Source organism: Didymella exigua (assembly GCF_010094145.1).
Source record: "Didymella exigua CBS 183.55 unplaced genomic scaffold M421scaffold_17, whole genome shotgun sequence".
Lineage (NCBI taxonomy): Eukaryota > Fungi > Ascomycota > Dothideomycetes > Pleosporales > Didymellaceae > Didymella > Didymella exigua.
The window spans coordinates 18,125-44,527 of record NW_022984791.1 but is presented as its reverse complement, the minus strand read 5'-3'; the positions used below and the strand labels follow the sequence as shown (position 1 = coordinate 44,527).

General features: G+C 54.1%; 11 protein-coding genes across 11 annotated transcripts; 5 read left to right on the top strand and 6 right to left on the bottom strand.

The window, feature by feature from the left end:
* Positions 1 to 4,474: 4,474 nt before the first annotated feature.
* On the top strand, positions 4,475 to 5,593 carry M421DRAFT_176128 (uncharacterized protein). Its single transcript, XM_033587838.1, has one exon. The coding sequence runs from the start codon at positions 4,845 to 4,847 to the stop codon at positions 5,565 to 5,567; it is 723 nt and encodes a 240-aa protein (XP_033447538.1). The 5' UTR covers positions 4,475 to 4,844; the 3' UTR covers positions 5,568 to 5,593.
* M421DRAFT_176132 (uncharacterized protein) lies at positions 5,594 to 7,800 on the bottom strand. The gene is made up of 2 exons (XM_033587839.1): positions 7,699 to 7,800; positions 5,594 to 7,639 (listed from the first exon to the last, which is right to left on the bottom strand). The coding sequence occupies exon 2, from the start codon at positions 7,612 to 7,614 to the stop codon at positions 5,620 to 5,622; it is 1,995 nt and encodes a 664-aa protein (XP_033447537.1). The 5' UTR covers positions 7,615 to 7,639; positions 7,699 to 7,800; the 3' UTR covers positions 5,594 to 5,619.
* Positions 7,801 to 7,954: 154 nt separating this feature from the next.
* Positions 7,955 to 9,028, bottom strand: M421DRAFT_45562 (uncharacterized protein; the record flags this gene model as incomplete). The annotated part of the gene is made up of 1 exon (XM_033594674.1): positions 7,955 to 9,028. A coding segment is annotated over one exon (1,074 nt), but the record flags the coding sequence as incomplete, so codon positions are not given.
* A 395-nt stretch (positions 9,029 to 9,423) lies between these two features.
* On the bottom strand, positions 9,424 to 11,425 carry M421DRAFT_421675 (uncharacterized protein). The gene is made up of 2 exons (XM_033592908.1): positions 10,730 to 11,425; positions 9,424 to 10,679 (listed from the first exon to the last, which is right to left on the bottom strand). Exons 1-2 carry the CDS (start codon positions 11,156 to 11,158, stop codon positions 9,600 to 9,602), a joined length of 1,509 nt encoding a protein of 502 aa, XP_033447535.1. The 5' UTR covers positions 11,159 to 11,425; the 3' UTR covers positions 9,424 to 9,599.
* A 97-nt stretch (positions 11,426 to 11,522) lies between these two features.
* On the top strand, positions 11,523 to 14,091 carry M421DRAFT_421674 (uncharacterized protein). Its single transcript, XM_033592907.1, has one exon. It carries the CDS (start codon positions 11,593 to 11,595, stop codon positions 13,990 to 13,992), a length of 2,400 nt encoding a protein of 799 aa, XP_033447534.1. The 5' UTR covers positions 11,523 to 11,592; the 3' UTR covers positions 13,993 to 14,091.
* A 141-nt stretch (positions 14,092 to 14,232) lies between these two features.
* Positions 14,233 to 15,048, top strand: M421DRAFT_176115 (uncharacterized protein). Its single transcript, XM_033587837.1, has one exon. The coding sequence runs from the start codon at positions 14,474 to 14,476 to the stop codon at positions 14,954 to 14,956; it is 483 nt and encodes a 160-aa protein (XP_033447533.1). The 5' UTR covers positions 14,233 to 14,473; the 3' UTR covers positions 14,957 to 15,048.
* Positions 15,049 to 15,281: 233 nt separating this feature from the next.
* M421DRAFT_421673 (uncharacterized protein) lies at positions 15,282 to 15,871 on the bottom strand. The gene has a single exon (XM_033592906.1). It carries the CDS (start codon positions 15,725 to 15,727, stop codon positions 15,518 to 15,520), a length of 210 nt encoding a protein of 69 aa, XP_033447532.1. The 5' UTR covers positions 15,728 to 15,871; the 3' UTR covers positions 15,282 to 15,517.
* A 468-nt stretch (positions 15,872 to 16,339) lies between these two features.
* Positions 16,340 to 17,153, top strand: M421DRAFT_65182 (uncharacterized protein; the record flags this gene model as incomplete). Its single annotated transcript, XM_033596224.1, has 2 exons — positions 16,340 to 16,928; positions 16,984 to 17,153. The coding sequence occupies 2 exons, from the start codon at positions 16,340 to 16,342 to the stop codon at positions 17,151 to 17,153; spliced, it is 759 nt and encodes a 252-aa protein (XP_033447531.1).
* A 116-nt stretch (positions 17,154 to 17,269) lies between these two features.
* M421DRAFT_176084 (MFS general substrate transporter) lies at positions 17,270 to 19,353 on the bottom strand. Its single transcript, XM_033587836.1, has 3 exons — positions 19,193 to 19,353; positions 18,987 to 19,141; positions 17,270 to 18,931 (listed from the first exon to the last, which is right to left on the bottom strand). Exons 1-3 carry the CDS (start codon positions 19,252 to 19,254, stop codon positions 17,472 to 17,474), a joined length of 1,677 nt encoding a protein of 558 aa, XP_033447530.1. The 5' UTR covers positions 19,255 to 19,353; the 3' UTR covers positions 17,270 to 17,471.
* A 2,452-nt stretch (positions 19,354 to 21,805) lies between these two features.
* On the top strand, positions 21,806 to 22,654 carry M421DRAFT_65484 (uncharacterized protein; the record flags this gene model as incomplete). The annotated part of the gene is made up of 1 exon (XM_033596245.1): positions 21,806 to 22,654. A coding segment is annotated over one exon (849 nt), but the record flags the coding sequence as incomplete, so codon positions are not given.
* A 2,057-nt stretch (positions 22,655 to 24,711) lies between these two features.
* On the bottom strand, positions 24,712 to 26,194 carry M421DRAFT_6071 (acid phosphatase PHO12 precursor; the record flags this gene model as incomplete). Its single annotated transcript, XM_033595809.1, has 2 exons — positions 24,712 to 26,033; positions 26,086 to 26,194. The coding sequence occupies 2 exons, from the start codon at positions 26,192 to 26,194 to the stop codon at positions 24,712 to 24,714; spliced, it is 1,431 nt and encodes a 476-aa protein (XP_033447528.1).
* Positions 26,195 to 26,403: the final 209 nt, after the last annotated feature.

The window sequence follows — 26,403 nt, the reverse complement described above, 5'->3', positions numbered from 1 at the left end:
TCGCAACATCTTCTCATTGATCCTGAGCCAGAGCCCACAGTTAATAAAGTCGCCTGAGTTGGAAGTGTCTAGATCTTCGACACCGAATGTGTTTGCCGCTACAATGATCTGTCCAAGATCTGCGATACAAATGTTTACCAACGGATGATAACTCTCCACATCTACGGTAAGTATATATGCCAGGTGTCGAATACCCCCGGACAGCGACGTCGGAAGGAAGCTCGCCTCAAGTGTATGTCGAAAAATGCGCATCTTGCCATCGAGGCGGCCGTGGACTTGATTGAACAGCTTACTGTAAATAACGACGATCTAGGCCACAATGAAAACCAGCGGCCTCGGGTAAGTATAGACATCACAAACTGACATGTAGCACACTTCAATTGCGCGAAACGCTCGCTCGATCATACCACAGAATCAGAACATTTTACAGGCTTTCATTCATTCGGTGCTATTTCGCTTAAGAGAACTTACATTCTATCAAGCGACACAGATGCAACATCGCCCGAGTCCTCAACTCTCGGACTCAGCTGCCAGCTCCGTCGTCTCCTTCAGCTTCTCATCAATCTTCTGTATCTGATTAGTCGACTTCTCCACCGTTTCACGCAACTCCTTGACATGACCCTCTGTCTCATCATTCTGGGCTTTGAAATCCCTAAAATCTGCGTTGTTCACACCGCGCGAACGCTCGATCGATTGCTCCACATCGCGGCCCTTGGAAACTTGAGTGTTCAGGGAACGCATTAGCGCCGAGGAGTTTGCGATATTGTGTGTCAGAATGTCTACCTGGCTACGCAATGCCTCCAGGGGCTTCTCCGAAACGGCTCGTGGAGGATGAGCCGCTGGTTGGAAGGATGTCTGCGCTTTCGTTGCGTGCTGGGATAATTGCTCAAGAGGGTGTGTCAGAGCGCCTTTGGTCTGAAGCTGCGTTCCAGCGTTAGCGTTGGTGCCACCGATGGTCTCTATAGACTGAGCTGTATGCTTCGCTTTTTGCAAAGCTGTCCTTTTATCAAACCTCGTACGCTTTCAAGGCGCTGTGTCATCTTGCACTGCAGCGGAATACTCGTCCTCGCCATTCAGTACTGGGGAAGCCGCACGGGTGTCATCCCCGTTGGTCACTGCCTTTCGCTTGCGAGCTTCGGAGTTGTTGCCCTCTGCCGTCATATTCGGGGCCTCATCAGTCTCAGGCGATGACTGCTGCTCACCCACATCGAAAGTCGACTACACTATACTGAAAGATCGTGGACCTGACGTGAAAAGAAAGATCTGTACTGTGATTACTATGGGCGAAAACCCTAAATTAGGATATTCTACTGGTCCTTTGGTGGTAAAATTGGCCTAACATATGGAGCTCGTTTTATTTTGCCTTTTCCGCAATTTAAGAAGCTGCCCCAGTGGGATAACAGTCTGTTTTAATTTATTGACCATCGATGCGGGCCCGCCTCCCGGCTGCATGCCCGTGCCCTGACTGACCGTTCCCTCGCGTACAGCCTTCATAGGTCTACTCTGAATCCTTTGAGACACTGATAGTCGTATAGGGGCTAGAGCAAGATCTTCATCAGGAGTTTCCCAACTTTGGGTAGGTATATCCTAGAGCAGTTGACCTAATAAGCAGCCGATAATTACATTTTGGTGAGAATAACTTTGGAGGGCCCGTTGAAAAATGATCTAAGTGTTAGCAAGTCAAATACAACGTCCTTGAGACTACATTATCACTCTCCTTCCACCAACAAGAAAATAAACATGACACAGTCACAGTTTCTATACACCCAAGTGCCACCAGAATCATTCCAACGGATTTAAAGAAGTCAAATGGGTGACCGATTCGAAACACGGAGATCAGCTACAGCTCCGAGCGTGAAAATTAAGGTCACAGTGAAGTGCGCAGCGGTTCAGGCGAGCAATGCCTGTACAAGAAACGAGCATTGTAGCGCCTATAAATCCGTCATATCAGGCTAGAATAGATGAATTGTGCATCCTAGGATGTATAATATGCAGCTTGAGGAGGGATGTAAGGTGTGGAAATACTAGCCGGAGGCATGATTTACGATGGCGAAGCGATGGTCCACGGAGATTGGCGAGAGTTAGATATATCCAGCGACTGAAATGTCAATATGTAGGGATTTAGTCATACTCTCGTATGATTTGGCGCAAAAGCTTCCTTGATACCCTCCGCATGTGTTCGTCCTAAGCGCTGGGGTACCTGTAGGTTATCGTTGACATGGAATTATCGCATGCAGATTAATCCATAGCCATGACCGGAAGCGCAGCCTGATAGCTACCCTATTGAACCTGTGGTCGAAAAATCGTCAACCATGCCGACTTATGACGCTGCAGAATTTTACAATGGAAGCAGACAGGGCCTTCACAATCCGTGCTTCAAATCCTTGCATGATATTGCTGTGGATACAAGCACAAGTAGTCTACGTCGGTCACAAGTGCCGTCACTCGATTGCCTGCGCGATACTTTCACCGCTACCCAGCTTCTAGACCCGTTTTCATATTAAAACTGCCTCTGCGCAGTCCCCAATCACTACCATAAACACAGCATCAAGTAAAGCGATCAACAATCCTACAACAAAATAGCACTTAAAAAACTCACAACACCAGCAACTAACAATCAATCCCAAACCCAATACATCATCATGTGCGAATACAAGTACCGCCGCTGGAAATGCGGCTGCCTCCCTAGGGAGAAAAAGTACATCTCTGAATGCGTAGACGGCAAGAAGGGCACTTGTAAGAAGGAAGTGCATCGCAAGGAGTACGACGACGTGCAAAACAAGTGCACGATATGCCACGTCTGGAGCGGCGGGTACAAGACCTAGCTTTGGTACAAAATGTAAGTTATAGCTGCCACAAGGATTTCTCTGGGTGAGGATTGCTCGGTGGGAGATATTGACAGGCGCAGTCTGATGCGTGATGTATCTAGGCATCCCTAAGAAGCAAACAAAAACTTCACTTTCTCATATTCTGCCGTCTTGGTTGTATTTTGTTTCCAAGTTCTCCCTCGGTGACATTGTGACCCTATAAAAATGAATGTTCGAACGAGACACGCTCTGTGGTGCTCTTCGATTCACGAACCTACGCAAAACTCACAAGATGAACTGTGGTATAGTCTTGAAACGCCTGGGTTTATACACTGACGCGCATATCGTCGTTCACGTGGAGAACGTGTCAACATCGTCATCAACATTGCTCTCCATAGCCACGCACCGGCAGTCACATCTCGACATCTCGTCACACATGCTGTTCACTAACACCAGCTCCCGCAGCCCTTCTCCTAAAACACATCGCGCCACAATCCACGCGTATCCAAGTCCACTCGTCCATCCGTATAACCTTACCAGCCTGGTAGAGCCTACCCCCTCAACACATTAACAACAGCCCATAATCTAAAAATCACAGCTCTAACATCCACACCATCATCCGCCAGATCAACAACGAAAATGTGCACATAAATCCGACGCATCTACGCCTGCGGCTGCATGGCCACCGGTTGCACGTACCGGATAGTCTGCTCCGAAACCAAGTACGGCGTCTCGGGATCTTGCAAGGGGGGCGAGCACGGCAAGAGCAGGGAGTGCGATTACAAGTGCAGGAAGTGCGCGGACCATGATCAGAATTGTGAGGCGTGCAATAAACCCCGCAAGAGGAAGGGGAAGGGGAGGGCTTGATGACGAGGCGATGCTAAGGAAGCCTGTGCACGGAGTGAAGCAGGTTGGAGGCTGTTGATGTGGGCTTTGCGGTAATCTACTCAGTGACTTCGTCGAAATTCACTTCGGACCATGCCTCACACATATTACTGTGCTCTGTATTGCCACGACGGGCCTCCCATATCTCACTTGCACTCCATACATAGTAGCGCATACCAAGCAGTACTCCACCGTTCTCCGTGCAAGGCAGCTTTCAGCTCCTCTCTGCTTTCAGCAGTCGAATCTAGCAGTTGGTCGATGCGTAAGAGACGCTGAACCGCACTCCGTATTGCCAGCTGTACGGTAGGGAGATTTTGAGCGAGGATGTGCGGTGCTCCAGCGTTGGACCTATTGTTCACTGTTTGCACTGGAGACTGGGTGATGGGCTACGGCTCACACGATTTAGCTACGGCACAGATTTATACAGAGCTGTGGAATATGTTCGACCTGGGCAGACCCCGATAAATACAAATCGCAAGCGAGTATGTGTCTTGAATATATCGGAGTAGGATTACTGGCAGCTTCTGCACTCTGTCTGGTATCTGTTTTGTGAAGGTGGATGCTGGGCGCAGCGCTACAATTTATCCAAAGCTTGTTATAAGAAACTCTCCCAGGATCATAGTTCATTTACCAGACAGAAAAAATGGCTTGAGGCTTGACAACTATACATATGAGCTCTCGCTACCCTTGCTCTGAGGTGTGAGCTCTGCGCCAGGAGCTGAGACGTGACGTCACACCCCGCAACCCGCCTCCACACTCCACTCTCCATCCTCACACCACCTCACCGACCAAGTAGCTTTCTCCACAACCCCGAATATCCCCATTCAAGACCGCCGTCTCACTCACGCAACCGAAGCATTGTGGTGACAAACATCATGCTACTCTGTCCTTTTAATCTAGCTGCGCCGCACATCCCTGCGGGTAATATGGGACGCGGGACAGGGACGCGGAGCGTGACTTGGCCCGCCGAATGCGTGGGAAGAGGACAACATGCCACATTCAATTCGACTGTATATATGAGCGCAAGAAATGCGCTCTCTAGTGATTTTCTTGCTGCACTAAAGTCCCATCCATCCGCAAGTGACCCGAGGCCCCTCCATATCGCCCATCTCCACCGCCAGCGTATTCCGCGTTCTATAGAGCAAGAGCAAGATGAAGATCACCGCCCTCCTCCCGTTCCTCGCTGCGACCGCACTCGCAACCGCAGACGCCAGCAGCAGCGCCGCAGCGGATCCCAATCCCGCCGAGGCCTCGGCGCCGCCAGCCTCAGACCCGACGCCCGCGGGCGCGCTGTGGACAGCGTCATGGACCGAGGCCTCCCTCTCCGCGTACGAGAAATCTTGCTCAGCGAAGAGCACGTACAAAGCCTCCATCTACACGCTCGCACAGCTCTACCCGGATCTCGAGACGTTCGCGCCGCAGCTCAAGGTCTTCTACAACAGGCAGCTATACCCGGGGTCGTGGGAGGGCGTGGACAAGCACGGCAACGACCGCGAGCTGATTAAGATGGATGTCGTCGAGCTGCCGTGGAAGGTGCGCGAGTGGATCAAGACGGAGAGCAAGCAGCGACACTACAGTGTGGATGGTGATGTGGTGTTTTTCGCGCCGGGCGCGATCTATCCCATTCTACCGTTGTGGGTCGAGGGTGGTGATGAGGTTGAGTGCAGTGGTAAGTGTGTCTCCTCTGGCGCTTTGAACGATGCTGATGAAAGTGCAGGCGTGTTCGATGGATTGGATGCGTATTCGAATGAGCCGGCGGACGGCAAGACAATTGGGAAGGTCAGCCACAAGCTGAGCGGCGAGGGCGAGGTTGAATTTACAGTTGAGGCGCTGCGGGTCAAGCTGGCAGCGGGTGGCGAGCGAAGCGAGCTATGAGATCGGGCGAGCCTGCGTACTGTTGCATTGCTGGCGTTACGGGAGTCGCGTCCTACTCGATGAAGAACTCAGTCAACACCCTGTTGCCGTCTTCGATGTCCTGCTCCAGATCTCCCGCGTAGTGCATGATGCCTTGAACATAGGCTTGGCCGACTAATCTGTGGAGCTCGGGGATGCAGCAGTCGAGGTGCTTGCGCCGCTTGCAGCCGCTCGTCCAACACATGAATGGATGCCCGAGCCCCAGAGGCCCGTCGTGAGTGGACTTGCGCAGTATGCAAGGGACGGCTGAGCCGAGTAAGATGCAAATCTGGTCGCCAGTTCTTGCTCGGGAGTGAGCTAGGCCAATGACATTTCCTTCAGTAACGAAGATTCGACGCAGATTGCTTGAGCAATGTATGGTCGACGTAAACTTCGCCCACACATCGCTGACCACGTGGTCCGGTTGTAACTTCCCTCGATGCTCTGTGAGCCACGTGCGTAGGAAGTTATTGTCCAGGCTGCCCCCAGCTGTGATGGTTGTCGCAAAGGCGCGAGCAGCGTCTTCTTGATCCAGAATCGTTGCCTGAAACGCGGTCCACCATTGCGTGATGACGCGATTTTGCTCTTTGGCGTCAGCAGTGATCCTGAAGACATCGTAGACGCGTGCGATAGTATCGGAGACGTAACCTTTGACGCCGATAACCTCGGGGTCTACCAATCGTGTTCTGCATCGGGCGTGTAGCCCACCAGAGGCAGCGTAGCGTTCACTGCCCGAATCGGTGCCCAGCCAGAGTGGCTGTCTGACGGTCTTCGCGTCCACTCTTTTGGGAAGGAAATTTGAGTTCCCGAATCCTGAGGCCAGCCAGGTCGGGCCCATTTCCTTGTAGCCGACGCGGTCTAGGGAGTCTACCATTGCGATTGCATTCAAGCTCTTGTATTGGTCAAGACAGTTCTTCGTGAAGTCGCCCCAGATGTCTGTCTCAGATGCGGCATAGTCCACTTTTACAGGCAACTGATGAGGCCCCTTGACGAGTCCCAGCAGTGCAAAGAGCCGGTCTCGAGGGTCAGTTGCCATGGAGTAGCGAAAGTCGTGAACAAAGCTCAGTAATCCGTATTCTGGATCTGTCGAGGAGCTGTCTCGAATCATTTGTACCCGTCGCATGAAGTCTCGGAGTCCTTCCGGAAGGCTACAAATCGCTGTACCACACATAACAAATTGATAGAGTACTTCCCAGTCGATTTTGCAGTCCCGACACTGTACAACAACGTTGCTGTTGGCAGCGATTTCTTGAATTATCCACATCCGCTCCCAATAGGACAGTCGGAACAATAGATTGAGTGTTTCGGTCGACGTGACGTCGCGGTCGGGCTCGGTGCCGGCCAGACATTGTCGAATATCGTTGAAAGCAATCTTCACCGATTCGAGTGCGGGCTTGGCCCATGAATCCACATCCAACCATACTATAACCCTTTGCGCATTCTGATACACCTTGAGCATCTGTCCCACCTGCGTGTTCTTCTCCTGCACGTTCTGCTGGTCAATACAAATAGCATCGATCCACACGGTACGAACGTCGACTTCATCGCGTAAAGCCCGTAAAGCCCGATTGAGAGTAGCTGTCAGTGGCAACATCTTATTGTTGACAAGGCATGGTGTTCCAAAGGCCAACTCGCAACCCCACGTGTAGCTCAGTGCTTCATATCTTGAGGTGTAACAATCTCCATCTTCCAGGTAGCACACAATCTGGTCTGACCACCTGCCGGGCTGTATCTTGAGCAGTCGGATGACATGCGGTCTGTCCGATAAAGGCGTATGCTCGAACGGTGGTGTGAACCTACCCATGCAGAATGCCAGGATATTGCAGACGAAGAGGAGTAGAGCCCACAAGAAACATATCGGGAATAGTGGAAGGATCACCAGTATACATAGAACGAGGAAGACGACCAGAATGGGAACGGCAATGGTGAGAACGAGACCGGTAACGAACCACCTGTACAGGAATTCAGAATGACGGCGAGTTGACCCGTTACACACAGATATGTTGTCCAAAGGCGCGACTCGATTCATCGTCGCGGGAGTGTCTCGACTTCTTCTTGGGGTGGAGCTGAGGTTGTAAGTTCAGTGAGAGCTGAAGTGGGGACGCTGACTAACATCGTGCCCAGCAACTTCCTCGCCCAACGCTTCGATGGCTCGCTCAAAGTCGCTCGAATCTACGTAGAGTCGGGTATGTGGAATACGAATGTAATGCAGCCATAATGGGGTTCCGGATGCGATGCAAAGCATTCTGTTCTCCTGTGGGGCCGCACAAAGAGATCGGGCGAGACTTCAAGATTCCGTGCAAACCATTATGTCGCTCAGATGTGATTTCTTCCCATACTGGTCAAACATCTTTTGAACTTCGCTCCTTCTCCTTCTTCGCCCTTCTGCGTTCCTTCCCTTTACTCGCTGCATGTCGAATCGCAGTCACCATGTTGAACATGAACACACCCACGAAGAATAACCCCACAACACCCAGCACAGCAGCCACGCTGACCATGCTAAGCACGACAACACCATAAGTCCCATTCATAAACGCTGTACTTCCGTTGAGCTCATCGAGCGCTGTGCCGACCTGCATGGCGCTCAGAACCAGACTCAGGAACACGAACAGGATCAGGATCCACGAGAAGTTGCGCTCGAAGAAGACGACGTAGCGGTTGTAGCCGTACAGGTAGCCGCGGACAAAGTGCGTGGCGAAGAACCGGGTGCGGTAGATTGTGTTGATGCGCGACAGGCGAAGGTCGCCGAAGTGGTAGCGCTTGTTGACTTGGTAGAGGGTGTTGATGTCGACCCTGTCAACGAAAGAAGTCACGAAAGCTCTCCACCATTGCCACGTGACGGCAGCGGGAATCAGCAAGTTGTCGTGCGCGAGCTTGAGGTCGAGAGGCGAGACGATGAGCCAGACGTAGCTGAGTAGCCAGCCTGTAGCGCTCTCGTGCAGCTCTTTGTCGACACAGAGGCGTTCTTTCCAGAACGATGCGTCGAGGAGGTACTCGGGCAGGGGCTTCACGAGGAGTTTGTTGGAGAAGCGCAGCAGGTGGAGGTCCATCTGCTGTGTTCCGAGCACCTCGTAGCCGTACATCTTGTACCGGTGCAGTGGGCGTGCGCGCATGGGTCGTCCAGCCATCCAGAGATGCGCGTGTATGTCGTTCAGCCGCTTGAGGTCGAGATCATCCTCCAGAAACGTCGCAATGTCCTTGTTGACGAGGAAGGTGTCGTTGCCGCGACCAGCGATGGTGGGCAGGGAGTCAAGCGCAGTGAGGGCTGTCGTATCGAGGACCACGTGCTGCGCACCATTGCTGGCCGCATGCTGTGACGAAGTCGGCGAGGGCGTGATTGAAGCAGTGTGAGAGTGCAGCAGAGACCGTGGGGCGAACGGGGGCTCAAGCTTTGGTGCCTGCTCTCCTGTCAGTCGAGGGCGGCACGGCGGGAGATATGCTGAGCGTACCGGCTGCTGCACAGTTTTGTCAGCCATACTGTCCTGATCGCTGAGTGACATGGGGTGTCATGGTGAAGAAGGCTGCAGCTACGCGTGTTGACATATTGCACCAGGCTACTTGCTGGGGCGGATGGCTGAGGCTGGTGCACCTGCGCGGTTCACATGCACCCCCATAAGCGGGCGCTAGCAGGTAGAGAGTGTGGGGGCGGGAGCTTGCTAAGAATAGATGCTCTAGCTCACAAACACATGTGACTGACGTTTTCACAACTGACAGTTCAGGACAGTCGTTTCACGACAGATAGTTCAGGATACACATTTTACGATAGACACTTCACGACCGACAGGTCTGTTACAACTCACATTTCATACCTCACATTTCACAATCACATTTCACAACATTTCACAATAACATTTTACAACATTTCACAATAACATTTTACAACATTTCACAACAACATTTCACAACACACTTCGACAGACACGTCACAACTGGCAAGACTCAAGTTTGTTCAATCGTAGATCAACCCCAAACACCTCTAATGCAGTTTTGGATATCATATAGCCGTGCTCCGCCCTACTTGCAGTAGTTGGCTGGGAAACTTCCTTTCTGGCCGTTGACCTCGCCCTCCCACCAGTCCTGCGAGCTGTCTGTCTTTTTGATCACGCGGATGCGGTCGCCCTCCCTGAAGGACAGGTCGCCTGCTGTGTGGCTGTCAAAGTCGTACATGGCTGTGACGTACTGTGCCTGGAACGAGGCAATCTTCTTCGGTGGCGGTGGCGGCGGTGGCTTCTTCTTGCCCGCTGCTGGGTTCGGCGACAGGCTACCGGGTGTGTATGCTGGGGTGGAGGCAGTCGAGCCACGTGATGGGATCTTGCCGAAGTAGTCGCGCCCGCCTGTGCCGTTCTCGGCGCCTGCAGTGGTGCCGTTGGAGTGCGTCGATAGGTGCGAACTTGACGAAACACGTCGCGCGTAGTGATCGCCGTTGGAGGGTGCGAGCATCGGCGAACTGCTGGAGATCTTGGGTTTCGAGGCATTGAGAGACTGGATCGAAGGCTTAGTCGCCAGGTTGTAGGACGGTGGAGGCGGCCCGTCTTCGTCCGGCGAGGTCAAGGTTGTCGAGGGTCTTGACGCCCGGCCGCCACCCGAGACAGTTGGCACGCTATCATTGCTGCTTGCTCGTCGTCCAGGCAGCACCTTGTTCCTGATGCCCAAGCCGGTCAGGGTGTCACCCTTGTCGGGCAGTCGCATGGGCTGGTGGACCGCTTTGCCCGTTCGGATGAGGGAGAAATCGGTCTCTAGCTCCTTGCGCAGGGGCGTAAAGGTACCCTCCCACTCCGGTATGACCTCCTCGGGCTCAGGCGGCGGGTCTGGGTAACCCTGCTCATGTGAGTACTGGTGAAGCACCGTGTACAGGTTGCCAATCAAGTTGTTCTGCAGCACAATCTGGTTCGCCAGAAGGTGGGGCAGGATGGAGAAGGTCGCTTCGTTGAGGCGCGGCAGCGAGTTGCGCAGGGACTCGTCGGCGCTCCAGTAGGCCTGCTGCGAGCGCTCGAGGTCGGCCTCGTGCTTGACCAGTGCAACGTTCTCGCGGTCGGAGCGAGTATTCTTCTTCTGCAGGGCGTCGCAGCGGCTCTTGTAGCGCTCGTAGTCGACCTGGCACGAGTCAGCAGCCGGTAGACGGAACCTTGAGACAATTGACGCACCTTTGCGTCCTCGCGCTTCTTCATCGTCTTGTGCATGGGCTTGAGGGCGTCCTTGGCCAGCTTGGCCGGAACGATGAGCTTCCTGTCAATGTCCTTGACTTCCTCCATCATGTCCGTCTTGAGCTCTGCGAAAGCCTCCTGCAGCGCGGCAACGCGCTCCAAGGTGGCCTGGGGGGTATCGACGGCGACATGGGTGCTCAGGCCGGCCTTCTCGGCGCCCAGGGGCTTGAAGATGGTGTAGAGGTGCTCGACGGTCGCCAGCTGGTGGTTGAGGATGTTGGTCCAGGCGTCGCGCCACTGCTTGAAAGACTCTTCGAGCTTTGTCAACATGACTTCGGCGTCGCTGAAGTCGCGCAGCATGGCCTCGATGTCAGCTTCATTGGGCGTCCGCGGCAGGAACCGCCCAGTGAGCCGTTGCATGCGCTGCATCGTGCCGGCGGACGATTTGCGAGCGATGCTAGCAGCGGGACCGAAGGGCTTCGTAAATAGAATGTGTACGGTTGCCAAGGGGCGGGGATGTTGACGACTGCGCCAGTGTGGCTGTGCCGGCTAGCGGATCGCGGCAGGGTGGGTGAATTGACGCGAGGCCGGGTTACAAGGCCGGGCTGCGAGCCTAACGGGAAGAGGAGCCATGGCCGGTGCGGACGATCGACAGCAGTCGCAGGCATTGTCAGAGCCCACCGGTGAACAATGGAATCGATGCCTGGAGTCTGGAGTCTGGCCCTAGCGGCGACAGACAGGTCACGAGGAACTGGACGCGGTCGCGCTTGCTCTGCCGCGTCTCGCCGGCCCTCGACGCGTCGCCGTCATACTTGGTGCATGCCGCCGCCCATGTCTCGCAGTCTTCCTCTCCCTCTGCAGCCATGACGGCGCCCCTCCGCAGCACGCCGCACTCGCAGCTGCCCGCCTCGCAGACGGCCCCCGTCGCCGAGTTCCGCTGCCTCTACACGCCCGACGTGCGCAAGAAGCAGAAGAAGTGGCAGGATGGCTTCCTCAAGTTCCACGCCTTCAATAGCCGCGTCATGGTCTACGACCACGCCCGCAACTTCCTTGGCGATACGTACTACAAGGACCGCGGCGAGCTGCACGAGGGCGACGAGCTGACCCTGGACAAGGGCGTCATGGTCGAGGTCGCCGATGCGATAGGCGTCACCCAGACCGACCTGGCGCCGCTGTTCGAGAAGAAGCCGAGGGAGGGCCTGCCGCCGCCGCCTGCACCCCCGCGACGCTTCCAGCCGCCCTCGCAAGTCGCTCGCCCGCAAGTCGCGCCTGCCTCCACCACTGCACGCGCCACCGCCAAGCAGCCGCGCCACAAGGCGCTGAACACGCTGCTGGGGACCCCCAAGGGGCCGATTGGGAGGTCTGTGCCCGTCAAGTCGCCATACGAGGTACGCCAAGAGAAGGAGCGGGAGAAGGAGGACGACTTTGCCGTGGACAGGGCGGCCAAGAGGCCGAAGACAGCCCATAGCTCTACTAGTTCCGCCAGTCTGCGACTGTCCAGTCCAGTGCAGGAGGACAGCCCTGCGCCAAAGAACAGCCTGCCACTATGGGCGAAGACGTCAAACGCAAGAACAGCTCGCAAGCCGGCGAGGCCAATCCCGCAGGGAGCGCCCGTCATTACCTTGGACGAACTCGATGCCATTGCCCACGTTTCCTCAGACGCCTCGCTGCCGAGCACGCCGCCGAGGGTGAATACCACGACAGCTAGACCACCCGTCACACCTGCACCAGCTGTCAGATCTGCAGCCGTCGAGAGACCTGTCCTACAAACACCAAGGATACCCCGTGGGAAGGTGCCTGTGACGAGCGTCAAGGCATCAGAAACACCTCAAGCTCCCGCACCCACCTCCCCACCAGTCAGCGCCTCGAACAGACTGACCAATGTCGACTTTGCTGTGCAGCCGACTCCAGTGAAGGAGCCTGTCAGAAGGCCGCCCGAGCAGCCCGAGCCTCCGCTGCCTGTCGAGCCTCCCCAATCGCCGCCTCTGATCCCCAAGGCCAAGTCTCTACGGCTGTCTAAGGGCATAAAGAGAGGTACACTCATGATCTGTCAGTCTGCACCACCGCCACGCTCAAGGGAAGTTAGTGAAGCGCGAGCGACGCCTGGCGAAGCAATTGCACTGAAATTGAAGCGCAAAGCAACCGTGGACGGCGAGAGAGCAGGGAAACTAGTCAAGACCAGGCAGACATCGCCTGAGGACGCCCTGGGCATCTTCAACGATGACCAGGAAGTGATGCACGGTCTGATGGACCAGGTGCTTGCGGTGTCTGGAACACCACCACCACCGCCTGACCAACCCATACTAGTGCCTGACAGTCCTGAGCTCGTGCCATTGGAACCTAGACAAGCCAAACCAGCATCACGCAACGCTCGGAAAGCAACACCACTAAAAGCAAACGAGGCAGCGCCTGCGAAAGCGGGGCCGCCTCCGCCTCGAGTACCTGCGATTGCAGAGCCGAGGAAACAGTCAGCCTCAAAGACGCAACAGGCTCGCAAGCACTCGCCACCGGCTGCATTGGTTGCTGAAGCCGTCCATGTCAAAAGCCGAGCAGGCTCACCAGCTCTGAGTGCTGTTTCCAACTCGCGATCACGCACCACTTCACTCTCCCCGCAGAAGTCTGTCGCTCTATCGACAGGCGGCTTTCAAAGGAAGGCCAAGCGCGAAACACTTCAAACAACCCCAGCGCCAGACACGCCTGCAGTCGTCTCTCGCAACGAGATCGTCGCCCTCCCGCCCCACCCGTTACGCGCCAACAAGAAGGGCCCTGTAATGACCACCACCGAGCTTGCGGCCATGCTGCAGAAGCCAAAGAAAAAGGCGAAGGTACCGTTCGATCCAATCGATGACGGAGCAGAAGTAGCAGGCATGTTGCCCAATCGCAAGTTCAGACGCGTACGCAGCGTAAATGACGCCCCGATCCCGAGCACAAGCGAGGCCTGGGAGAAACGGAATCTCCCAAAGGCTACAGCCACCTGCAGAGTCACAACGGCCGAGCTGGAGCCTCCCGCAGCCTCACCCCCACCCGTCGTCTTGCGCAAAGAATCCGGCCTCGCAGCGCTCATCCGCAAAACAGATCCGCGCACCAAGTTCGCACGCACCCAGAGCCTGACTGTCGAGACCACCATGCCACTGCCGCAGGAAACGGAGAGTCTGGTGGTAAGTCCGGTCGTAGATCGCGATGTGGGGCCGTGGAGTACGGATGCTTTTGATCTTTTCGACTGGCGGCCGCCGGGGAGGGGGGAGGTGCAGACAGGAACGTGACGGTGGGGAGGAGACGACATTGATTGTCATGAGATCACGACTTACGATATACCATTCGACGTCTTCGCAGATGTAGAAATGAACCATGTCCTCTCTTGCACTTCGCAGCTTCCACAACCAGTCAATGCGCATCTGTGTACCCGCCCGATACTCTCCTCACTCACTCCCCTCAACACGTTGTCCCAACACATAGTACCTCCTCCGCGGTCTCGCCACACGCTATCCGTCCACGCAGCAGCAGCGATCAACGGTCGGAAGGTAGTAGACGCAAGACCATTAAAACCAATCGTGCCGCCCAAGCGCGAGGAAAACACAACAACACACATGCAAGCCGACCAAGACGCGCTCACTCCAGAAAAAACTCCATCACCGGAAGCCGCCCACTCTCGATATCCTCCGACACATCGCCTTCATACCGCGTGGCCTCCTTCACATACACCTGGCCCACGAGCGCATATTGTTCAGAAATGCAACACCCCAGATGCGCACTCCGCTTACATCCTACTATCTAGCACCGAGCGGGATGTGCGACGCCGATGGAATCGTCTTTGATGCGTCGGAGCACGTACGGCACAGCGCAGCCGAGCGGTATGCAGATCAGATCACCAGGCTTGGACTGCGAATGTGCCAGTCCGACTGCGCCGTGGTGTTGAGTCGTGAGGAGGCGCCGTTGGCTGCACGTGGCGGTGATGGCAGATGTTCTTGCAGCCCACTGATCTCTGCCAGGAATGGTGTCGTCCGCGCTGCTCTGCAGGAGCTGGTCGATGTCTATGTTGGGTGGTGCCTTGCCTGCTGTGAAGAGATTGCAGAAGAGGGTGATGATCTCCTCGTCTGTGCTGGATTGTTTCTGCTCTTCGGTCATCGATCGCCACTGTCTCAGAAATTGTTATTGCTTGGGTACTGGTTCGGAAACGTCACTGACGCGAGCGGATGGTGTCGAAGACGAAGGCGTGGACGCCGATGATGTCGGGATCTGCGAGCCTCATCGCGCATCTGGTTCTGGGTGCGCCAGCAGCGGAATACAGTGTTTCTCCCTCCAAGGTCCCCACCCAGAACGGTTGTCGGACATCGTTCGCTTTGAGGCGCTTGTTTGAGAATCTAGAACCTCCAAATGTCTCTGGTACCCAGCATGGATTGACGGCGTCCCATCAGGTGTGGTCTCGTGTGTCGACCAGTGACAGAGCGTTCAAGGAGTCGTACTTGGCTAGGCACTGCTTGGTGAACTCAGTCCAGATGTTTTTCAGGGTCTGTGAATAATCTACTTTGACGCTCGGCGAGCTTTGCGGGTCTTTCACGAGACCACACAGTGCGTAGAGCCGGTCTTTTGATGCTGTGACCATCGAGTAGCGGAAGTCGTGGACGAAGTTAAGTAGCCCGAGGCGGGGATCACTGGAGTCGCCTGCCCGGATCATTTCCACTCGGCGAATAACTTTTGCAAACCATCAGGAAGGATGAAGAGTTTTGATGCGTTAGGTAGAGTGATGAGCCGACAGATCGAGCCCCAAGGTATGGTACGCGTGCGACATTACACAAGCACGTTGCGGTTTGAAGCTACTTCTTGAACGATCCACATCCGGTACCAATACGGCAGCTGGAAGATCGTGTCGAAGGTCTTGCACCAGTCGCCCTGAGAAACGCCGCCGGAGCTCTCGAACTCGAGCAGCCTCTCTGCGGCATCAAAACGAGGAGACCCAGGGCATGCGGAGCGGTCGTTGGGAGACGGTGCCAGGTCCATGGTGACATTTGTATGGCCGAATGACCAGTTGTGATTAGTGCTAAAACCATCAATGATGGAGACCAAAAACCAGTTCTTCAGGCAAAGAGCCGGATGCCCAGAGCTGAGCGTGGGCTGAGGGATTGCTGAGCAACATAGTTCACATGCACTCCCCGCTGTCGAAAGCTTTAGAAAACGCTACCGAGGGGCGTTGTGCATGCACGAAAGGCCATTGATTGTGACATGGTAGATTGACAGTGTGCTGGTGGTCGTGAAGGAGTTGCGGTCGATTGGTGTTGGCCGCCCCACCTGGCCGCCGTTCCTTCCTTCGCTGCGCGGTGACGCAACCGCGATCGGCAATCTTCACCCCTGGTTCAAGTACCTTTGATCCTCACAACCTGCCAACGGCTATCTTGGATCAAGTTTCGTTGCCGTCAACCGAGCCTGTAGCGGCCGTTGTTAGACATGTCCCACCGCCATGAAGGATGCAAAGACCCACCAGCAGGTTTTGTACCTGGCGACTTGCCTACCGCGCATGAGCATTGGCATCCAAGGAGGTAGAATGAAGTACAAGTTGCAGACATCGTGCAAGACGTCTCGAATTCCCCACCCCATTCCCAAAGTTTGTCCGAGATGCATCTACCCACGAGCCCCCACAAAGCGTCCAGCGAGGCGGAGCAAGCAACAGAATGCTCAACACCCAAACGGCACACATCGATTCGTACACCCAGTCCGTCTATCACAGAACGCGTCACAACTCCAGAAACTGCCCGCCCACGTAATGCACCCTCCAACGCACCTCCAAAACAGCGTCCCGGCCTCCAACGCCGCCGCACAACAGCCCGCACACGCTACATCGACATGCTGCTCGGCCTCGATGCCGTCTCACCGCTGCACAACATCCTCGCCTCCCTTTTCGTCTGGATTCTACTCGCCGGCTACGTTGTATTTCCCGCAACCTTCAACAGCCTCCAAAAAGCCTCTTACGACGACAAAGCAGATTCGGCGCTTAAAGCACATGCCCTAGCGACGGCGCGGAACCTGCCTTTGCTGTATGTTGCAGCGGTCGCTTGTGGGGTCGGTGTGCTGGGGTGTGTATGGTTGTGGTGGAAGCATCGCGGAAATTACGTGTGGGTTGTTAATCGGATCTTCTTGCCGAGTTTGCTGAATAGTGTTGCGGGGTTGGTGAGTACGCTGGTGAACGTGTACAGTGCTCAGGAAGGTGAGTTGCTTGTTTGCTCGCGTAGTTCGGGAATGTGCGCGCTGACGCAGGGCAGGGCAGTACTCAGTCACTGCGAAGGTGACGCTTGTTGTGACGGCAAGTTGCTCGGTCGTTGCTGCGGGGTTATTTCTGTTGTATAATACTGTGATGTTGAGGCTGGTGAAGAGTAGGCATAAGAAAGAGGTAAGAGCTGCGGGAAGAGATGGCGAAGGTGTCAATGCTTGATTATAAATTGTTTGTGAAATCCTCGAGGCGTCCAAGCGCGCTGTATGGTCTCTGCTAGATACTATGGCAACACAATATGACAATCAGCTTTTGTGTAGAGCGAAACAGGAAGACAAATGTATGCGGCAAATCCAGAGCGTGAGCTCACCAATGTACAGCGCCGAGTAATGCAAATGTCTATACAGCGGTGAAAGAGAGAGGACGACCGCGAGCTAATCATTCAACACGATTTACCGCGGCTTCGGGCTCCTTTTTGGTGTCGCCTATGGCATCCTTATTGATGTCATCTTTCTCAGTGTTGATCTCTATCGGCTGCTGTTACAAGCTGACCTGAGATGCAGATACGCTGATCGCACCTGGTACCTGGGCACCAGTCGCAGCGCTAGAACTCATCGGGGCGACCACGATCTCCAAATCCTTTGTGGCTGGTCTATCATAGTTTCTGAAGATAATGTAGAAGACGACCGTGGTAACTGCCATGGCGCCAGTCAGTCCGCCATAGAAACCGATCATCAATGGGTTGCGCGCAGCAGGGGTCAGAGCCATGGCAACAGCGGACCCAACACCAGCGATGAGTAGACTGACTGCCTGAACGATGGCCTTCATCCTCTGGGGCGAATTTTCGTACGCGTACTCCATTGCGGTGACCATGGCGAAGACCTCTCCGATCGCCATCAGAATGTAGAGTGGACCCTGGATCCACACATTGACTTTTGCGTTGGGAGAGGTGTAAATGAAGTGCTGGATGATTGTTGCGTAGAGCATGGAAGATGCTATGAAGCAGAAGCCAATGGTGATGCGTATGACTGGGCGAAGGTAGATGCGGCGTCGGTGGAGGAAGGGATAGAGGACCTCCTGAATAAGCGGTGCAAAGACAATGCAGCCAACTTGGTTCAAGGCCGGGACGAGATCATTGGGAGTGCCATTGGTCTCCATCTCAGCAGCCTGGGAGATCAAGTTGTTCTGCATCTGATCGAAGCAGAGGTAGAAAACGACGAAAGCGATGAGGACGCGACAAGCTTGCAAACCTCGCGTGACCTCGACCACAAGCTGATCGTTCCATGATACAGTTTGCTGGCGGTGTTTGAGCTGGTACTCGGGCTGAGCATGGGCCATCTTGAAGCCGTTGCGACAGGCGCAGATGATGATCTTGGTAGCTGCAGGAAGAACGTTGCCCTCATGTGGCGTTTTGGTGTACCAACGCTGTCCAGTAACAAGCATGATGACAGCGACCACCATGCAAGCAAGACAGAGAGCGTACGCTGAAGTGAACCCCTTGTGGAGTTCGAGCCAGACAACCAAGAACCACGACAAAGATCCCAAGTTGCCAATCCAAAAGTACAGGCTGTAGATATACTGTAGCGTAAGCTGTCGATCGGTAATGACCTCTTCGCCTGACTTCAAAGTCTTAACCACTGCCTTCTTCTCAGTGTACTGGTCGGCAATGAAAGGTACCATGATGGCGCGGAATCCACCATTTCCTAACGCAATCAAGCCCATGGCGAGAATGAGCCCGGGTAGCCCCCAGCCTTTGTTAAGCTGACCTGGGATGGAGCTGACTGTCAGTACCGTACACCCGAGGCAGTAGATAATGGCGCTGATGACCAATGTCGTGAAGTGGCCAAGCCAGCTGTCGGCGACAATAGCGAACAGTGTCGGTGCGGTGTAGTAGAGAATGAAGAAAGCGCAGTAGATGCGTGTAGCCACCGACTGTCCGAGGCCAAGGGCTCCAGGTGTCTCACCCGCGTGGTAGTGAGGAGGATGCTGCATGTAGTTCTCTGCATGTTGATCGTCAGCACAACAGGCAAGCTGAAGAAAAAGACTTATGCGTACGCCATGGAGCCGTGATACCCCAGAACGATGCTCTTTCCCAGAATGCGATGATCGCCACGACCCATAGCTGCCAAGGCATATCATCGCGAACGCGGCGCATGTCGCTGGTGTCGGCAAATGTCCGTGATGACCTTGAGCTTGTAGTTATTGATTCGCTAGTTTAATGTCAGCGCAGCCTTGGAGGAGGTATTGTCATGATAACATACCCACTATAGCATGTGATGTTTGGTGTAAGTGCTGTCTTGCGATTTCCACCTGTGGGGACCATGGTCGCTGATGGAAGGTCCTTTCAGAAGACCACGAGAGTAATGCGAGGCCGACTGACAAAGGGCTACGAGTTTTCCCTTCTTGGCTTGTATGAGTCGAGCTGTTTTGGCGGCCCTGAAGTTTGACCCAGCGGGTAAGGTTCCTGCAATCAAAGTGTAGCAATCGCAAAACGCAAAACAACTGTCCTGCAGCCAGGCATACACGGCGTTAAGTAGAAGGGCAGACTTATTTTTGTATCTGGTAGGCAAGCTTTGAGTTTCGAAGGCTGTGTTAAACTTGTGAAGGCAGGCCTGCCTTAGACACGGCGCTTCCGAATTAGTGCAACAAAAGTCTGGTTGATGCTCTTTCTGTGCACTGCGACAACCGTAGGAGACTCCGCACGGGAAGCGGGTTACGGATGCCACCCAATATGGTGTGCTACGCAGATGCATAGCTGGGCATTTCCACTATGACGGCGCTCGCGTTGTACAAGGGCCGTTCCTGTTGCGCCCAGACCTGTCGGCCAGCCCTATTTCGTGAAGATGAGGCTCTGAATGGTCGGAATGTGTGTATACGTCCAAAATGCTGTCCTTGACCAGGCGTATGGCTCAAAAGCGGCTGAAGCGAGCCATCAGGCTTTACACTATTCACATGGGGCCCGTAATACTGCTTCGTTGTGAACGCGTCGGTAGATCAAGGTCTTGTGGCTCCATGCGAGCCTGCACACGCTGTGTAGCAGCAGCGCGTGGGAGAGTTGACGGTCGACAGGCTGCGGCAGTGGTGACGCGCAGAGGCCGATTGCCTTGTGCCAGTCGTCTCGGTGGCTGACTTAAAGCTTCACCGCCAGCTGAGCAATGAGGTGGTGCTGCCGCAAAACTGCACGAAAGTGTGCCAGTCTTGCAGGAGAGCCACAACAGGGCTGATGGCTGCAGCTAATTGATGGCCAAGCCCAAGTGCTCAATAGGCACCTGTCTGCAGGCCATGATGCTGCGTGGTCCGCAAACAAAGATCTCTGTGCGTCGCAGGTCGCACGTGTGCGCTGCATCTCGCCGTAGTCGATGGCGAGCCACATACAGAGCCCCTTAGCAAGGTCAAAGTCAATGTGTGAAGCTTGGGTGGTCTGAAGAATCGTTACTGAGGCTGAGGGCCATTGTTTGTGGAGCCTGGACTCCCGTGGAGGCAGGGGAAGTGGAGAGACGCGGTAGCGAATTGGCGTCATCGCTTCACGGCAGCCGACACAAGCATCTGGAGACATTCCCGACCACTCATCTCGTTTTCATCTTGAATCGCAAGTCATGCATCATTAATTTCCTGGTGGCGCTGCTACGTTACTTGATGTGCAGTATGCCCTAAGTACTCATGATTCCCACAAGTTTCACGTCTCGCGCATGACCAGATCGGAAGGCCACGCAGATCCGCCCCAAACAGCCTCGCCTTTCGATCTCAGCCTCATGATCTACACGTACATGCAGCGCCAGTCGAAAAAAGCCATCCAGCGTCGCACCAGATCTACTAAAGAGTGCGCGGCTGAAACAGGAACACAGTACCGGTATATGAGTTGCACAGCCGGCCGTTGTATGTAACGCTCCGTCCCAAAGAAGTGTCTTCGCCGCATATTAAATCAGAAGGTACTATCTTTGAGAAGATGATATATCGAATCTCCTGCGACTCCAGTCGCAACGCGCAGCACACCCAATCGCGCTTGCAAGCCGTTCTCAACGGACACAGTGGGTGGCATAGTTTCGCATCACCGGCGATATCGCTGCCGCATATTTGCAGCACCTCCATACAAACCGTCACAACAAACGACACGTGTACAAGAAGACCTATCGTAGACACCTACCGACGTCCCGGAAGCTGTAACATCGCCGCAAGGCTGTAAAGGAATACCAGGAGCAGCTCTCTTCGTGCTGAGTTGATGGCTTGACTTGCACACCTGAATTTCGTTTGTCGAACTGTGTGCCATAGATCCACAAGCCCATCTCTTCACCGGTGCCGGGGACAACAACGGCCACCACGACCCTGTCGTTCTGAAGACATATCCTGTAGTTGCGTTTATCTCACACAGCGTGTGTTTCGTGCAGTAGTACCAGTCAAGCGTTGATAGGCTGGTCTTCCTACAAGAACGAACCTTGACTTGCTGCGCAGTGATCAGTCGTGGACGCGATTAAGGCCCCTCGTCATCGTACAGGGAGGGATCCAGTTTTTGTAGCATTAATATTGTCGCACCAGGCCATAATTGTCTTGCTTGTGGTCCGGCTCAGCATTCTCGAGATGATACTGGTACCGACGATCTGAATCTCGCGCGGTATGTATTCTTAGTTCTGCTATTCCCGCCATTCCTTTCGCGCCTGCACAGCCGCTGTCTACAATCCATCAGGCAACAATTTGATGACCTTAGCCGTCAGGTATCCACAGTTGCAGTGATCTTGTTAGGAGTTGGTTCTGTGATTGCGGTCTGCTGCATCACCTGCTCTTCTGGTAAAATCTAGTGCCTATTTCAGAAAGGCGGATATCACATCATAGAAACAATGTTCTTTTCTTAGCGGCAGGCGATCAATTGACTCGAAGCATTGGAGAAACTATGGTCTTGTGGTCGCCTGGAGACTTACAGCACTGCTCGACATCATCTGGGCTATTACGACAGCGTCGGCTTGACTGCGACTCACATACCGCCATCCGTCTGGGATGTCCTTATTGACAACCTTGTCTTTGCTGCAATAATTCATGTCGTTGCCGAACATCATAATCTCAGTACGGTTCCTGTCGACGAAGACAAGTCCTACCCTGACGTTTGTTTCGTCCACCTTCCAGTGATTAACATGGAAAACTGGGTGGAGTTCCGTACTTGTAGATTCTCCATACCTCGAGGCGATCAAATTGATATTTACCTCAATGAGCTCCTACAGTCACAGCACAGCTGCGACTTCAAATGTGACGTCAGACGATCATACTGCCGGCTCGTCGTCACGGTTTTTCTCGTCGACCACGGTGCATCCAGGACATCATGGATATTACACCACGAACCCAGTGATGGTGTGAGCGCAATTCTGTTCCACGAAGCTTTTCTCGAGAGCCTGGAGATCTTCTTGCGAGCGCCGCTGAAGAAGGTCGGGAGACATGTCAGTACTCCCTCGACGCCTCTCGGGCCACCTCTTGAGAATTTGCACAATACGACCGATTCATGGCCATTCTTCCTAAGCGCCGTTGCGGGCTCCCTGCTACCCGGACACCTGAAGCCCAGATCATGGACTGGATCGCCTATTGCACAGAAACATATATCGTCGAAGACCAGAATCGTTACCCTGTCAGTCAAGACAACCAAAGCTTTCGCTGCATTATGCCGTGAGAAGGGTACGAGTGCCACGGTGGCATTGAGCACGTTGCTTCCATTTGAGGTCCAAGCTTGCGCAGGAAGTTGACAAGAAGGGGGCACACAATTTGATGGCGCTTCTCAATTACGTGTCGAGTCTGCAAGCTTAGTTCAGTGAGAAGCTCGGTACACAAAGGGAAGCCACGGCAGAGGTATCGAATCTCGGAGCTTACCGGCCGCATACCCTCGAAGAAGACAACATCTCTCCCATGCATTCACTTCGCCGGGTGGAGAAGCTTAACGCATAGAAAGTTAGCAGGACGGTCCTCAGTCAGAGTCTGAACCACATCTAGCCGCTGAGTAGTCTCAGTGCTGTGACAGGTAGCGATGGGTTTTTGGTGTTAAGCTTCCACTAGCTACAGGACCCTATGAAGAGTGTTGTAGCAGACGTAGCCGCTGTATATATCTATGGAAAACTACGCTGAGTTGCTTGCTAGCTAGGAGGCGACCATATATACATGCCCTGAGACGTGCTAGTGCAAGGTAGCCAACAGAGGTGAGGACTAAGGCCTATAGGAACGACTTGCACCGTAACAAAGATCACCCACCACATTCATCACGAAGAGAGATGGCGAGAAGAGAGGTGATTGAAGACGAGAAGAGGAAAAGAAAGATGAAGGAAATAGTGTGGACGTGATATTTAATCTTTGAACGTGATAGGACATGAACATAAGCTGCGAGCAGCTAATGGACTACGAGCGCCCATATACACCCCTCTCATACACCCACACCTCCTGCACCTTCCCATGACTTTGACCACCCGTCCCCCCTGTCGTATGCTCCTCTCCGGGTGTGACGCGTCTCTCATGCCCTTGTCCATAGTAATTTGCATAGGCCGCAGTCACACTGTCGTGGTGCTCTTTGAAATACCTCTTCACGGATGTCCAGATGCTCAGCTTCGACCATGATGATGTCTTTATGGAAGGCGCCTTGAAGGCCTCCTTGGTGAGCTCGATGGAAGAGCGAGGTGTTGCCACCCTCGAGGAGGTAAATGTAGATGCCATTTTATTGATTTGGCTGGATTTGTAGCAGATTGTGTGAAGTTGAATTGACACGGTCTATTTGACTGGAAGAAGAAGAGCTTAACCGCGGACACGAAGGTATGGTCGTTGGATGCCTGAGGAATGGAGGAGCGTGGGTCCGAGCTGGGCTGATGCGAATTGGTAGGAATGTGGGCGTGGGGATCAGAGTTATGACAAGGGCAAGGCCTCGTGCGATGATGAACGGGGTTGTTGTCGATCAGGCTCAGTGGCCGTGAAGGTTTTGTGTCACAGTGTGGTCGTGTATTCTGCAAGCAATGCAGCGAGATAATTTTCGCGACTACCTCCAACGTTGGACTGACGATGTTCAGAACTAAACCCCGAAGCTTCACACAGAGGACTCTTATACTTCCTCACCTTGTGACATTTTGCCTATGACGGCATCAAGAATCAATTTACGACCCCATCGCTATTATTAAAACGAGACTTAGCTCTTGAAAATGTGATGTTTCTCGTGCGCGCCCTATCACAGGGTGACTGCAGTCACGCCTTTTGCCTGCAGAACCTTAGTGCTGACGCCATAGCCGAGCTGACTGATTGCTGCGGTGAAGCCAGAGATGATCAAGAATAGCCGAGAATGGGTACAAAATTATTGAAACAGAACCAATCTTGTTGCTGGAAGAAACATGTTAAAATAATACTGCGGTTGCTTGCACTGGTCAGTGTGGGGGCCGAAAAGCCTGAGACAGTGAGTTAATGTTCTTGTTTGGATCAGCATGTGATATGCACATGGTGGAGACTGGAGGCGCTGGAATGTGCGAGCAATGCGATCCGACACGGTCACGCCCTACGCTTGGGCCAGCGGCGGTGGAGCTGTCAGTGCCAAATACGCCCTGTGCTTGTCAGGAAACGGCACTAGGAAACGACATCTCACGAAAGCAGTCCAAAGAGCGATTTCGCATGCGGAAGCAAATTCCCACATGGTGTTCGTAGGTTTTCAGATTCCTGTCGGGCATGATTTTGGATGAGGGCACTGGCCGTAGGTGACGGATATTGATGATAAGGTATTGCAATTGTTCAGCCTTGGTATCGCGGATCCAGACTCAGAAAGAGCAACTCATACCTCTCACGGCTTTACAATACTCTGATACGACAGTGTGTTGTCCTTGAAGAACGTCGCAAACGGCTTCGCAGTGAAAGTCGAATCAGTCGTGTTACACACCTTGGTAAAGTCACCGACAGCAACGATCTTGCTCTTGATGATGCTCTGGTACTGCGACAACGGACAAGAGGATCCAGGACCACTGGAACAGTTGACCACCGGGTACGTGACTTCGTTAAGGCGAATGCGCATGTACGCGTCGCTTGTTGAGTTGCCAGTGGAATAGCCAGTCGAAGCAGCAGGGCACGACAAGCGCTCGAAAGCGACGGTGCCGCGCATGGGTACAAGACGACTGGCTCTGAACTTCCGGTTTCGTAGCATCCTGTTAGCAGGAAGCTGAGGCTCGTTGTCGAAGACGCCGATTCCCGCGATGAGCTGGTTAATCTGGCCATCGTTGGAGAATGACGCAATGATCTTGGGAGGGACGAATGTGCCGTTACCAGTCTGGTACGTTGCATTGGGCCCGTCGACGAACCGTTGAACCAGGCCATCGATGACCGGCAGCATGATGTACTTCTCGATGTCTGATCCCAGGCCGTTTCCATACCAGTAGCGAAGATCTTGAGCGTACTCGTACTGAAGGGCTTCCTCTTCAGTGAAAACATCACAGAAGGCGCTACGCCGACCAGTGATCTGGGTCTCGAAACCACACAGGTATGGGATGATAGACACATCCCACTGGGTGAGATTGAAGTCGCCCCGGATGCCGGCATTGAGTCGGGCGCGGATCGGTGGCAGGTAGATACTGTCCCAGACATCTTTGTAGGGACTGCCACCCTCGTCATTGTACGCCTCGCATAGATCGCTAGTAGCCAGCGAGTTGCCCCAGGATCTGGGATCGCTACTATTCAGCGCATAAATAGTACCTAGATCAGTCGCATTGGGGCCCAGAAAGCCGTGAGTAAACATGCGTGCGCTATCCCGAACTCGAGGACCGGACTTGTAGTAGTTGGCCCACATGGTGAACGGAGTGTTGTAATCATACAAATCAGGATAGCGGAGGCGCCAGTTTGAGCCCATCGAAGCGAGCTCCTTATAGCCTGTGGTCGAGATTTGACCAATCTGGTTCGATGGGTCAGAGAGCACCGGCTTCCAGGTCTTCAGGAATTTAAGGCTTTCTTCAGTAATCGTAAGGTTTGATGCGGCTTCAATACGAGAGTAGAGATCCTTCCACTCGTTGTAGGCACCATTATCGGGGTAGCGGCTGCCATGCCGAGAGAAGAAGGCAGCCAGCTCGACTTTGCATCCAGCAGGCACCTCAGACGAGATGCCCGTCACCTCGGGACCTACGATACCGTCAGTGTGACTTCGGCGAGAGCGGCCATTTTATCTGCGAACCAGGAAACCATTGACCGTTTCCTCCAACATGCTGCAGAATGTTGAAGTCGTCAGCTGTTACCGCAGAGATCGCTGAGGCGGCCGCAATAGCGGCGGTGAAGGCTTTCATGGTGCAGCTAGAAATGTGTGATATCAACTGTCGCGACGATCCAACATGACATCTCCGGCAACCTTTAAATCCATGATCAATGCCCAGCCCGGTTATGAGCGTTCGGAGATGAGCTTTAGCATTGTTTCCCAAGCGGGCAGCTCGACAAGGGTGTTTTGTGGGGCCGCTCGAACACGTGGGCCATGCCCGGTGAAGCAGAGGTCACCTCA

Bases quoted from the DNA above. Each gene is read 5' to 3' on its own strand.
- M421DRAFT_176128 (XM_033587838.1), top strand. From the start codon at position 4,845: ATGAAGATCACCGCCCTCCTCCCGTTCCTCGCTGCGACCGCACTCGCA.
- M421DRAFT_176132 (XM_033587839.1), bottom strand. From the start codon at position 7,614: ATGAATCGAGTCGCGCCTTTGGACAACATATCTGTGTGTAACGGGTCA.
- M421DRAFT_421675 (XM_033592908.1), bottom strand. From the start codon at position 11,158: ATGCAGCGCATGCAACGGCTCACTGGGCGGTTCCTGCCGCGGACGCCC. The intron at 10,680-10,729 runs GTGCGTCAATTG...GACTCGTGCCAG, and splicing joins AGAAGCGCGAGGACGCAAAG to GTCGACTACGAGCGCTACAA.
- M421DRAFT_421674 (XM_033592907.1), top strand. From the start codon at position 11,593: ATGACGGCGCCCCTCCGCAGCACGCCGCACTCGCAGCTGCCCGCCTCG.
- M421DRAFT_176115 (XM_033587837.1), top strand. From the start codon at position 14,474: ATGCGCACTCCGCTTACATCCTACTATCTAGCACCGAGCGGGATGTGC.
- M421DRAFT_421673 (XM_033592906.1), bottom strand. From the start codon at position 15,727: ATGGACCTGGCACCGTCTCCCAACGACCGCTCCGCATGCCCTGGGTCT.
- M421DRAFT_176084 (XM_033587836.1), bottom strand. From the start codon at position 19,254: ATGGTCCCCACAGGTGGAAATCGCAAGACAGCACTTACACCAAACATC. The intron at 19,142-19,192 runs GTATGTTATCAT...ACATTAAACTAG, and splicing joins AACATCACATGCTATAGTGG to CGAATCAATAACTACAAGCT. The intron at 18,932-18,986 runs GTACGCATAAGT...ATCAACATGCAG, and splicing joins GGGTATCACGGCTCCATGGC to AGAACTACATGCAGCATCCT.